General features: G+C 46.0%; 1 protein-coding gene across 13 annotated transcripts in view; it reads right to left on the reverse strand.

Annotated features, from left to right (window-relative positions):
- Positions 1-13,043, reverse strand: part of JADE1 (jade family PHD finger 1) — a 61,083-nt gene that overhangs the window by 23,750 nt on the left and 24,290 nt on the right. For 7 of the 13 annotated variants that reach the window (XM_045992417.1, XM_045992445.1, XM_045992426.1 and 4 more), the window contains exons 3-5: positions 6,912-6,997; positions 3,737-3,894; positions 1,737-1,924 (exon numbers count right to left, since the gene is read on the reverse strand). In XM_045992417.1, coding sequence (XP_045848373.1) covers positions 1,737-1,924; positions 3,737-3,894; positions 6,912-6,997 — 432 coding nt within the window. Of the gene's footprint in view, positions 1-1,736; positions 1,925-3,736; positions 3,895-6,527; positions 6,571-6,911; positions 6,998-13,043 lie in introns of all 13 variants that reach the window. The other 6 variants (XM_045992453.1, XM_045992482.1, XM_045992463.1 and 3 more) reach the window with 1 other exon arrangement.

Here is a 13,043-nt window from a genome sequence, read left to right on the forward strand (position 1 = left end):
TCTATGCCCTATAATTAACTTCTACCATTACAAAGACCAATAAAAACTAAAACATCTTAAAAAGCATATGTTCAACTTATGTTAGACAACCGCATATCAGTCTTGCCAAAGTATTCCAGACTACCTTTCCATCTGGCGAGTTAGCCCAGTACTCGTTACTTAAACCACCCACAAAGGCCTCAGCATCTTTGGCTGTACCCTCTACCACAAGACAGGACACCTAGCTAGTCAAATGCATGATACAGGTCTTCCCACAGCTGTTACAAAGCAGAACTTTACAATCTTTGAAGCTAGAACTGAACGGTATTCAGTTCCAAGAGAGCTCTGAAAACTTATCAACAGATTATGTCAAACAACCTACTGGCTTGCTAATGTCCTGGTCACTAATACCTAAAAGTACCTTCTCAAAACACGTGAGTGATCAAACAAGGAGAAAGCAACAACCTTCCTGGCTCTGTTGGCTTGACTGCCCCCATCCAGCGGGCCGAGGCCCAGGGAGTGCGGCAGCACAACATGCACCTGCTGTCCGCCAGGCCCTATGTGAGGCTCGGGGACCCATCCACAGCAAAAGCAGTCTTTATCCCTCAGGGCTCTGAAATCTACCACCAAGCATTCTATAAATGCTTACTGTGTGCCAAACTGCCAACAGACATCTCTGCCATCTCTCCCCAAACCAGGACCCACAGCACAAGTTCTAGTGAATACTCAGTCTCTCACACCAAGCCCAGACTTGACTGACCTCCATGCTCCTGCTCATCACAGCCCTTCAAGCAGCACTTAGCAGCCTGAGGTGACAATGTAAGATACAACCTACATGCCCTCCTGGTCTTGACACCAGGAGGCGCAAGTAAAACGAGGTACAGAAGCCCCGAACTGTAGATAAACACAAAAAGAGTAACTTATAAAAAATAGCCTACAGAGTCCATAGTCTCTTATGGTTCGCCTCCCCCTCCAACCTGAGGGTTTTGAAGGGTCAGGGGTGGGAGGATGGGGGAACAGGTGGTGGGTAATAGGGAGGGCACGTTTTGCATGGAGCACTGGGTGTTGTGCAAAAACAATGAATACTGTTACGCTGAAAAAATAAATTTAAAAAAAAAACATTTACTTTAAAAAAAAAATAGCCTACAATGGGCAAAACATTCAGCCAAGCAGGGCTTTCACAGAAAGAAAGCAGGACAGAGGTGAATGGGAAAAGCACTCCAGGTTTGGAGCAGGACTCGAGAATCATGGAAGTAAAAATACAAGAGGTATATCAGAGAACAGTGAGCTTGGCTGATGTGGAGTTTCCTGAGAGAAACAACAGGCCACAGGAAGAAAGGATCTGAATGGCACTGCAGGAAAACACCACCAGGGCATGAAACTGTGTGGACCAGACCCTCCTGTCATCTTGGGGAAGTCGCTTCATCTCTCTGGGCTTTGGTTCCCTTGAGATAAGCAAGTGAGGGGGGTAGATCAGGGTAGAGATGGGGAATCCTGCCTCCCATAGCCATGGAAAACATCTTCCTTCAATCCCACCACTCTCTTCAAAAGCCACTCACAGACCCAGTCCCTTTGAACACAGGTGCCATAGCCTGACACACTCATCTCCGAAAAAGACCCATGATTACGAAACTGAAGCTAGGATGGAGCAGACTTCACCAGGCGATGCTGAGGGGCTTCTGCTACACACCCATATGCCTGAAATTCTTCTCTATTCATCATTCATTAATGAAGCAATATAACCCATGGTCTCTCACCCATCTCCTTAAATTCCTCATTGGTCAGTTCCAGCCACGCAGCATCCATGTCGTTGAGGTCGTAACGACACACACTGTCGGCCAGTGTCCGGATATCAACATAGCCCAACTCTGGAGGCTCGGAGCCCGGTGACACAATGTATTTCTTGGGCCTGATGAACATGAGGGATTTCTCTTCAGACACGACCCTAGTTAACAAGAAAACAAAGCAGCCAGGTTACCCTTCCTGCCACAAGAAAGGAAGCCTTTCACAAGGCCCAAAATTTGCTTCCACTTCCAACACCCTAATCCCTAGGTTATCACTGGATAAAGAGGCTAACACTGAGACATCCTCAAAACAGCTTTTCCAACTGGCTTCCCGAGATACTGCTCAAGCCCTGCCTTGAGCTAGGACAGTGCCTCCCCCAGTGGCTGCTGGCAACCCCGAAACACTGACCTCCTAAGCTTCAAGAATTAGCGATGAAGTCACTTTCGACCAATCAGACCTGCCCACCCTGCTGAAGGTCTAGCACCAGGTTCTTCAGAACATGGCGGCAGGACATGCACAGCAGGGCCCTGGTGAACCAAGGGGACAAACCCACCACCTCTAATCTTAAAAATAAAATTAGGCCTTGCCCATTACTAAGCAAGCTAAGAATCTGAGAGGCCTAGCCAAGTAGGGGACTCTCCCAACATATGCTTAGGACCCCAGGAGAGGAACAGAAGCTCCCACTTCTTCTTATACTACCACCCTCTCCCCACACCTGTTAAGACCTGGAGCTCCTTTCACTACACCGCAGTCAAAAGAAATGACAGCACACAAGATTGAATCCCTCCCAACTTGGAAGGAAGAGCCCTCTTCCTAAAGACATAGGCCCAGCATCACGGCCCCACACATCCACACAGTTCCTCCCTCTACGCTGCCATGTCAGCAGACCATCAGCAAGTGGTCCAAAGAGTGTCAAAGTACTGTCATCAACCTCGTAATTACCAGAGTGATTTTACCTACAGGTAAAACAGGCAAACCAAAGGGAGTTATTTCTCCAACTCAACCAAGAGCAGGGCTTTAGCTAAAAACTCCATAAGCTGTGGTTAACATGTAGTGCTCTTGGTCTGGGCTCCCAAATAAAAAAATGACCTGGCGAGTAATTTTGGATGGGGACTGCCATCCAAACAATGAAAACAGTGCTGTGCCCCAGACGTAGATTCAAAGGCAAACATGGTGTTTATCCTGCAGGGCCAACGACTCTGGCCTATGGAGGCATCAGACTGGTAATTTAAGCTTGCACATTTAAGGGGACATTTGTCACAGAGACCCCAAAACAATAATCAGCAATGGTAAAAGAGTCCATTTCACAAAGCCGGCAGCTAACCAACAGCACAGCAGAGAAACCAGGTGCTAGCTGAGCACAGAGGCCCTGAATCTTCCCTCCCTATGAGGGGCCTCCACGGTTAGCAGAGCAGCACAGTGAAGGAAGGAGCAAACAGGCCTCAGCTCCATGCAGAGGCAGGTCATCAAGGCCCCGGGCCCACAAGACCCTTAAATAAAATAAAATAAAATAATAAGAGAACTCATCAAACGTCCCTCCTCTGAAGCCCCCCTTCCACACAACCATAACCTGGCAGGTCTCCTCACACCTGCCTCCAGAGGTGGAACCCATCCCTGCAACAGCCACGAAGCCAGGCACTCCTCTCCAGCACCCAGAGTGAATACAACTGGGGGTGGGGTGAGGGGAAAAAAAAAAGCAGCAGTTGTGTAAACATCCCAGTTTCCTCCCCTCAACCAGTCACCTCCCTGAAATGTCTTAGAATTTGCCCTCCTCTCGTAAGAGAGAGGCACCTTCCCAAGATAGCTGGAATATTAAGTATGGAGGCCCATGGCCACAAAATCAATCCCTGTGGACCTAAAGCATGTTTCTACATATTTCTGTGGCCACTTGAGGCCCCCTCTTAGTTCACTGCTCTTCTCAGGCACCTGGCTGTCGGCAGAAAGGCAATGGCAGGTGGAGAGACACGTCTACCTGGCCACAGGCTGAGGGATGGTCCCTGGGCTCACGGGCACCTGGACCCCTTTCTCCCACTCCTGTCTCCAGGGATCTGCCAACACATAGTACTCATCTGGGTTCAGCTGATAGGAGTCATGCAACTTCATTGCAGTGATCAGGTCTGTCCTAAACACCTGGAAAGGGAAAGAAAGGGTCACTGACATGAGATATTTGCATTCTGACTCAGAGTGCTGGCAGCTGCAGGGTAACCATGGAGCTGCCGTGTAACAAGGTCACTGTATCAGCAGAGACTGGGTCTGACCTATTACAGGAACCCGTTGGCCTGCCGCGCCCTTGGCCTCTCAGGCTGGGGGCAGCAATGGCTCACACCAGCCTCTCACTTCCTCATCAACTCCACAAGCCTGCAGCATCTCTGACAGCAGCGAAGCAACCTTGTTGTCCTCCTCCCAAAAACTCTAGAAACTCTCAATTCAAGAGAGGGCTGCTGAGATTTCACTCAAGGGTGCTATTTTGCTAAGATACAAAACTCCACTAACCATGCAACAACTTCAAGCCAAACCCCAGAACTGCCAGGCCTCCCCTCCCATATGCAGACCACCACCACCCAGCTCCTGCCTCCCAGAGCACCAGGGCCTGCGGCAAGGTACCCGGGCAGTCGGGTCCTGGCTGGCAGGTGCCACACAAAGTACATGTGGGGAAAATATGGGAAAGAAACAATGACAGACCAGTGGGGTCAAGTCAGAAAAAGGGTTAAAAAACGTAAAGAACATGTTTACACATGTTTACCTGGAATAACTTCTATAAGGGAAGCAGTATTTGAGAGGAAAGGAGGGAGGGAAGGAGAAAAAAAGAAAGCAAGCAAGCTACTCTACCCTCTCTTCACCCCACCTAAAACAGACCCCCCAAAACTCCAAAGCACCCCGGTACAGGCAGAGCTCCTCAATCTCTCATCAGAGGTAGAGACGAGAACAAAAGTGGCCCTCGCAGGGCTGCTCCTCCCAACTGGGAAAAGGGCAGAAGTGTAGCGCCGGCGGCCAGACGGGGCCTCGTCCTCAGTCCACCAGTGTCTCAGGGCTACACAAGGAAGCTCTGACCCTGGCATTAGCGCTGGCCCAAAGTTGTATTTGGCACAAAGCATGCCTGCATCTGTAAGCTACACTCTCTGTTTACACAAGTCACAATGCTGAACTCTCTCTTCTCGGGACAGGGAGTTCTTTCTTAAGCTGTGAAGCACAGTGCACATTATACGCCTGTCAATAGGTCCATATTTGTTTTTCCTGGTGGCTTTTCAGACTGGTGATCACTTTAATAAACTTCACCATAGTAAAGTCTGAGAGCAGTGTCTGAATAAAAAGTCCATTTCTGTGGCCTGCCATTTTTTCAACACAGACTTTTTCCCCACTATGCCACTTCTCGTTTCTCAAGTTCCAGTAACAAGCAATAACCTGGCTGTGCACCGTCTGCAAAAGCACAAACAAGGTCAGGCTCCCCTGCAGCACTGAGCCCCCCGAAGCAGGCACCCAGCCCAGATGCACAGGACCCATATCACCCATGCCCTTCTCCCCCCGCAAGAGAAAAGTGCTTTAAAACAAAATCACAAGTCTACATCTTCAGGAAGCAAATCAGTTAAAAAACACATTCCAACTAAGCCTTGTAGGTAAAAAACAAGGGAGTAAGCCAAAGGAGGAGGAAAATCAAACTGTGGCAACAATATGAGAAAAAACAACCCACCCTTCCTTTACTGAAAGACTCAGAGGACAGTCAGGAACTGAAACAGATGCCCTACACGGACTCCCCAATCTCTGGCAGAATTCCATGTTAGCGCTAACCTATGTGTAAAGTAGTCTGAACTAAGAGCTCAACTCAGAGTTTTAGGTGGGAGGGGAATCAAAAACAAAACACGGGTCAGGGACAAGGCCAGTGCCATCCATGCCACTCAGCCTCCTGCTGCCTGGTGCCCCTCAGACCCAGTACTAGCTCCCTCATCCGAACCCCCCATACTATTGTCCTGCAGTAACTCAGTTACAACCCAGTTGTGCAGCATGAACGGGAGGACACTGGTTGTGGAGGCAGCACAGAGAATTAAGAAAGACAGGCAGAGCCGCTCATAACCCACAGGAAAGGAGGGGAGCACTACAGATTAAAAATGACAAAGACCTGGGAAAACGAAGGCAATAAAACGGCCACCTTCCCATAAGGTTTGATCTAATGTTTAAGTGTCTCCTGGGATGGTTTTCTACTACGATTCCTCATGGAGAATGATATTCCACAACTAACAACTCCTAACACCTCAATACAGCGACCCTCAGCACTCCCATTACAGACCCATACCCAGAAAAAGAAGGAGCTGGTGGAGCACAGGCCTCAGCTCTGCAGCTACAGGATGAGGCAGCCTCTGAAGCCATCTATTCAAGAGGCAACACAAAACCAGGGGCTGAACCTAAGGCCCTCCTCCCCACAGCCTGCCCACCTGAAAACTGTGATAAACTAAAATGCCCTTTCTGCTATCATTCAAATCCTCAGAGCCTGGCCAAGGTTGTCAAATAAAACCTATCTCAGGCCTGGTAGAGGACCCTAATCAACAAAGGCCTGCAGAGAAACACGCCTAAAAGCAATTTTAAATAAAGAGACAAGAGATAATAGGTAGGGAGGTAGGTAACAAAATGTGGGGGAGCAGGAAAAGATGAGAAACAAATCGAAAAAGAAGAGGGGGAAAAAAAGCCTTAAACATAATCGCCGAAACAAAACTCCCAGAATTACAATGGGTTGTTGCCAAATAAGCCACAAATTCATGGCCAAAACTAACTTGAGGCTGGCAGGGACTGGCAGCAGCCGAACCCGCTGATCTCCTGGCCAGAGGAAAAGTTGTTGGGAGCCAGCGAAGATGAAACAGAAAAGGAAAAAAGAATATAATTAATTATAATAGCTAACATTTACTACCGAGCACTCTTTTAAGTGCTTAGTATGTATTAACGTCTGTGTATTAACCCCACTTAATCCTCACAAGAATCCTATGAGGCAAACACCTGTGTCACCCCCATTTTAGAAATTTGAAAACTGAGGCCGAAGTAGTTAGATAACTTGCCCACGATTGCAGAGACATCAGTATCAATCAACCAGGTGTGTGCCAACCACATGTACTCATGCACACAGTAGGACATGCGCAGTCACACCATCATTCAGGAAATACCTCTGAAGGTTTTCGATCTTCATGTCTGGAGCAGGAACCTCTCCTGTGCTGGGATCGGGAATTCTGGGACCAAGTAGTTGAGAGGCCTAAAGACAAATATCCAAAGAGGAACAATTAAAAGTACACAAATCACTGTGTGTTCACGGGGTTTTGGTTATTTTAAAGATTTTGTTTATTTGAGAGAGAGCGAGTGAGAGCAAGCAAGTGAGCGAGCAGGCACCGGCAGGGGCAGAGAGAAGGGGTGGGGGCAGGAGAGAGTAGACTCCCTGCTAAGCCCTGCTCAGCCCCAGGCTTGATCCCAGGGTCCCGGAATCACAACCTGAGCTGAAGGCAGACCCTTAACCAACTGAGCCAGCCACCCCGGCACTCCCAGAGGAGTTTTTTTGTTGTTGTTTTGTTTTTTTTTAATGTATTTGACAGACAGAGAGAGATCACAAGTAGGCAGAGAGGCAGGAAGAGAGAGGAGGAAGCAGGCTCCCTGCCGAGCAGAGAGCCCGATGTGGGGCTCGATCCCAGAACCCTGGGATCATGACCTGAGCCGAAGGCAGAGGCTTTAACCCACTGAGCCACCCAGGCACCCCCAAGAGGAGCTTTTTTTAACCAAATTCAGCAAGGCTCACCTCAGCGTCTCCCCACAACATAAGTCTCCCCACAACATAAGCGGCAATGCTCCTCCACTCCCAGTACTTACTTAAACCACACACTTTCCAGAGCAGGCCTAACCAGATCCCTCCAGTCCTCGCTGTGTAGCCCAGGTAACAGCACACAGGAGGGGGGCATTTTAAGAAAATCATCCATGCAGAGCCTTCATCTGTAAGCCTACACTTCAAGAGTTCCAAGCCTCTCACATTGGTAAATACAGTGAGAAAAGCATTTGAGTTTTCAATAAACTTTCTAAATGCTAGATCATTATGTTAAATCATAATGCCACCCCCAAGACATTAAAAAACAGTTCTGACTCCACAAAATGTAAGAACTTTGCATGGCCTGAAACGGGGAAGCTCAGACTGCAGACTAAGTGCTATGGCCAATTAACTTTTAAAATTGCCTACTCACCTTGCCCAAAAAAATGTCAACGGGGTCTTTTCTGTGCCTTTCTTCCACAACTAACTAATGCTCTACGATCCAGCCACTCCTCCACCAGGCCACAGAATCCGGAAGCCCTGCCAGGCCACCCATATCTCCTAAATGCCACCATGTCTAAGCCCCTCTCAGGCCCAAGACCTCTTTTACAGCATGAACTCTATCCTGCTTGAGATGCTCCTTCAGCCTGGGTGGGAATTCTCTTTCCTGGTCTCTGCTCAGTACTAACTTCAGTCTTCTATGAACCCTGAACACATTAGCATTTCTCCTTCTTGCTCCAAGTATTCTCCCCACAGAGCTGTCATCCCTACCCTTAGGTCTTCCCAATGTGCCCAGGAGGCTGTCAGACTCGCATTCCCACTCTCACCTCCCTGCCAACCTCCAGGTCCACGTTCACCTTCAGATAAGACATCAACTTCAGGGTTCCTCAGGTCAATCAACTCCGCACGATAAAAACTGGACTCAACATTTTACCCAAACCTGTTATTCCTCTTCTATTTCTACTTTGATGAATACCACTACCATTTCTACCAGAATTCAGAAATCTAAGAGTCATCCTAGACTCTCCTCACTCAGGATACATCCAACCACTGGCCGATTATATTCAGTGCAACTACCAATACCTCAGAATCCCTGCCTCTCTTCTCCCCACCTCCACCTCTGCCTCCTCTCACTTGTTTTATTGGTCAACTGCAGTGACTTCCTGTCTGTGGGTACCTTACCGCCACCAGAGAGCTGAAGCAGCCCTCACAACTGCCCCTGGTGGGTGCTGAACTTCCTCATCACTCACCTCTAACCTGAACACATACTGTACTGTTTCCCAGAAATTAACAAACCTCCGCAAAATAAAAGCCCAAACCTAAAGGAACTGCCTTCTACCAATAAAATCATTTGCCATTCAAGTAGGAAGCTTTTATCTCTGTGGATTCCAGAGACGAGGGACACAGAATCAAAACACCTTAAGACCCCGGAGACATTAAGAAACAGATTCTACACATAAGCCTATCATCAGATTTGCAATGACGGAGACTAAAGGAGATTTCCAGGCTCCTCTGACACAGATGTGGGTAGTACCCTTGATCACCAGTTCTGAAGGCTCTTACTGGGTCAACTGACTGCTGTTAGGTTAGCAGAATTACATTTCCTACAGGTGCCCCTACTGTACTTTCGGTAAATATTTTTAGAAAATTCTTCCTTAAAGAATAGTAAGTATGTCTCTTTAGATTCTAATCAGTAAGAATGTTTCACTCCCACACTGAAGGAAATATTCTGGGCACACAGGAGTGCAAACCCAACTTGCAAAAGCTCTATGTCCGGTCATCAGTGGAAAAAGTAAAGACAGAGGCCAACTCAGGAACCTGGAGAGGCAGGCAGATGGTTCATTTCTACAGACAGGTCTCTTTTCACCCTCTGGTCCTGCAGGCCCTCCTCCGGCCAGCCCACAGGCCAAGAGAACAGACAGAAGAGTGCAAACAACAACTCTAGAAGGATGCCCAACTGTTTGTGGAGAGGAAAGATGATACAGGGCAAAAAGGCACTGTATATAGGAAAGGGATTATAAATATAAGAAAACCGAAATTTTAGAAGACTCATTCTACGGCTATACTTTAAAAATGAATATAGAGTGAGAGGAGGTGAGTCTTTACAGTCAAATACTTTCAGAGTTAAAGCAGAAAATAAATTTGCTCACTTTTTTTTTTTTAAAGATTTTTTTTTATTTATTTGACAGAGAGAGATCACAAGTAGACAGAGAGGCAGGCAGAGAGAGAGAGAAGGAAGCAGGCTCGCCGCTGAGCAGAGAGCCCGATGCGGGACTCGATCCCAGGACCCTGAGATCATGACCCGAGCCGAAGGCAGCGGCTTAACCCACTGAACCACCCAGGCGCCCCAATTTGCTCACTTTTTTAAAAAGTTTTATTTAAGTGATCTCTATATCCAATGTGGGGCTCAAACTCAGGACTCCAAGAACAAGAATTGCATGCTCTTTTTATAAATATTTTATTCATTTATTTGAGATTGAGAGAGAGTGCACGAATGGGGAGGAGGGGAGAAGCTCCCCCTGATCAGGGAGCCTGACATGAGTAGGGGCTCAATCCCAGGACCCTGAGCCAACCATGCGCCCAAGAGTCACATACTCTTCTGACTGAGCCAGCCAGGTGCCCCCAAATTTGCTCATTCTTGGTTTTTGTGTCACTCTTGCCTCTTCTTGGGGATCTGTCAGAAGTCCCTCCCAGGTAGTTTCCAAGATTTCCAGGAAGTGCACAGCTTTGCTGGCCAAGAACACAATCCAAGTAATGGCAGTCACTTAGCAACTTTTCCTAGGACTGCTTTTATATTCTTGAAAATGTCTGGGCCACATGTGCTTTTAAAACCAGGAATCCAAAGATGCTCCGAATTTGGTATCTGATAATAGTAATATCCAAGGGAAATGCTGGTCCACCCAGAAATAGTCTGTCCCTCTTCCTCCTAATTTAATTAATGCAAAAGGATGGAGAGAAAAAGTAATCTATTAAACTCACTTTGCAGAAAGGGAAAGACTGGTGAAAAGGCAAAATTTAAATTTTAACTGACAAAAGGGATGTTCATTAGAGCCAAAAGCCAGTAGTCACCCAAATATCCACAAACTGAATGAGTAAACATACGGTGGTATCCATACAATTTACTACCCAAATTATGGTATATGCATACAATGGAGTACCACCCAGCAATAAGGGGGGAAATAAAAGAACTAATGATACATACAACATGATGCTGGAATCATTCTGTGATGAAAGAAGACAAAGAATACATATTGCATTATTCCATTTATGCAAAACTCTGGAAGATAACAACTAAGCTATGTGACAAAGTAGATCAGAGGTTGATTAGGAAAAAGAGAGAAGGATTAACTTGAGTGTTATGATTTCATGGGTATAAACATTTCAAAATTTATCAAAAGTGCATACTTTAAATGCATGCAGAAAATAAGTGATGATTTTCTATCATCCATTAACAGTAAAGGAAAAGATAATGCTCTATTCTACTTCACACAGGTAATTTGCATAAAACCTAGATTTTGCTGCTGAACTAGGTGAGAATCTGCATAGAGAACTAGGATCTTTCCATGTCCAACAGCAGGTATTTGTTACTTGTAATCCCTTTTCTGGTTTACTTGCTTTTAAGTACTGTCAAGAGCCATCAGGCCCAAGACAGAGGTGACTATTTACAACATACAGTATACCAAGGTTGGTATTGTGCACACAGCAGATTCTCAAAAAAAAACTTTAAGTGGGGGAAAAAATAGTGTTATTGAGAACAGCCATGCTCAACAAGAATCACCACCACTGTAACTCAAAAACTGAAGGTGGCAGGCACCAAGAACATACCTGTTTTACTTACTAGAAGATCTATTTATTTATCTTAGAGAAAAACAACACAGGCGAGCAGGGCAGTGGGGGGTGGTTGGAGAGAATCTCAAGCAGACTCCCCACTGAGTGAGAAGCCCAACTCAGAGATGGGTATTAAACCTGAGATCATGACCTGAGCCAAGATCCAGAGCCAGAGGCTCAACCAACTGAGCCACCCAAGTGCTCCTAGAAGACAGGTTTAAAGAAAAAAAGAAAAAAAAAAGATACATTTTTGAGTTCCGGGAAAATGAGGTCACGGAAAATAAAGCAAGAATGCATTTAAAAGGGTGCCTCGGTGGCTCAGTGGGTTAAGCCTCTGCCTTCTGCTCTGGTCATGGTCAGCCCCGCATCCGCCTCTCTGCTCAGCAGGGAGCCTGCTTCCCTCTCTCCCTCTGCCTGCCTCTCTGCCTACTTGTGAACTCTCTCTGTCAAATAAATAAATAAAATCTAAAAAAAAGAATGCATTTAAAGACAACTTGCTGGGGCCGCTGCCTCCTGACAGGAATGCACCAACATCTACAGAAACATTCACAGAAAGCCTACAGGCCAAGAGACTCAGGTCTTGACAGTATTATACCAGTTCTCTCCACAGCAATGCTCTCTCAAGTGGTCAAGAAGCTCCCAGAGTATTATTCAAGCAAAATAATTTGCAACCCCTTTTAATTAAAAAAAAAAAGTTAAGTTACAGAAATATTCTTTTTAAGTATGTTGGGTGAAAAAAAAAAAAAAAAACAAAACAGAACCAAGAGTATTTCAAATACCACAAGGACCAGGAGATAGTGGTTTATGCTATAGCAAAACACTAGACACCTGTAAGTTCTTAAAAACCATGTGCTAAGATCACACTTTGTTGGTACTGCATTTTGTTTTTGTTTTCAGAATGTTAACATTTAATGGCAAACTAAACTAAGAATATAGCAAGTAAAATTCTTTATTTTCTCGTTGCTTTCAGGAGGAGTTGGGAACTCTAGAAATTTGGCAATGATGTCTAAAATTACTTCACTTTCCATATACAAAACAGGATTACTTAAAGTCATGTAAAGACATTACTTAAAGACTTGTACACCATTTAAGAACAATTCTCTATTAAATACTGGAAAGAATGATTCGACAAAGCATCTTATTTTAATGGCCCCAAACTCACACTAAAACAGAGCTCTGTGGGGTAACAACCAAAGTTATAAAAGGCTTACAGATCACAGCATCATGAGCATGGACCCCATATGTGCACAGAGCACTCAACCCTGTTTTTCAGGTCCTACTAGGCAGGTATCTTGAACATTCTCCTTTGAAATTAAAAATAGCCATGCTTCTTGCCCTAGATCTAAAATAAGGAAAAACCTCAAGAGTAAATCTACTACCTGCTGCACACACTCCACTGGTAACCCGTGTGTGATAAGCCAGGTTGTGGAGCCCACGAGAGGTTCAGAAATCGGAACAAATGGTGGTCTGGGTGTTGACACCACCACAAAATGCAAACTCTGAAAGAACCGCACCACTCACCAAATACCGAATCTCCTACGGCTCCAACACTGCTTTGCTTCTAGACACTACAACACATGCTGGTGTCTTCAGGAATGTTAAACCAGCTTAACAAAGTAAGGCACTTAGGGACCAATGAGTATCGAGTCTGGCAGGGCAACTGGTGTCACAAAAGCACAGA

Source organism: Meles meles, chromosome 2 (assembly GCF_922984935.1).
Source record: "Meles meles chromosome 2, mMelMel3.1 paternal haplotype, whole genome shotgun sequence".
NCBI classification, from domain to species: domain Eukaryota; kingdom Metazoa; phylum Chordata; class Mammalia; order Carnivora; family Mustelidae; genus Meles; species Meles meles.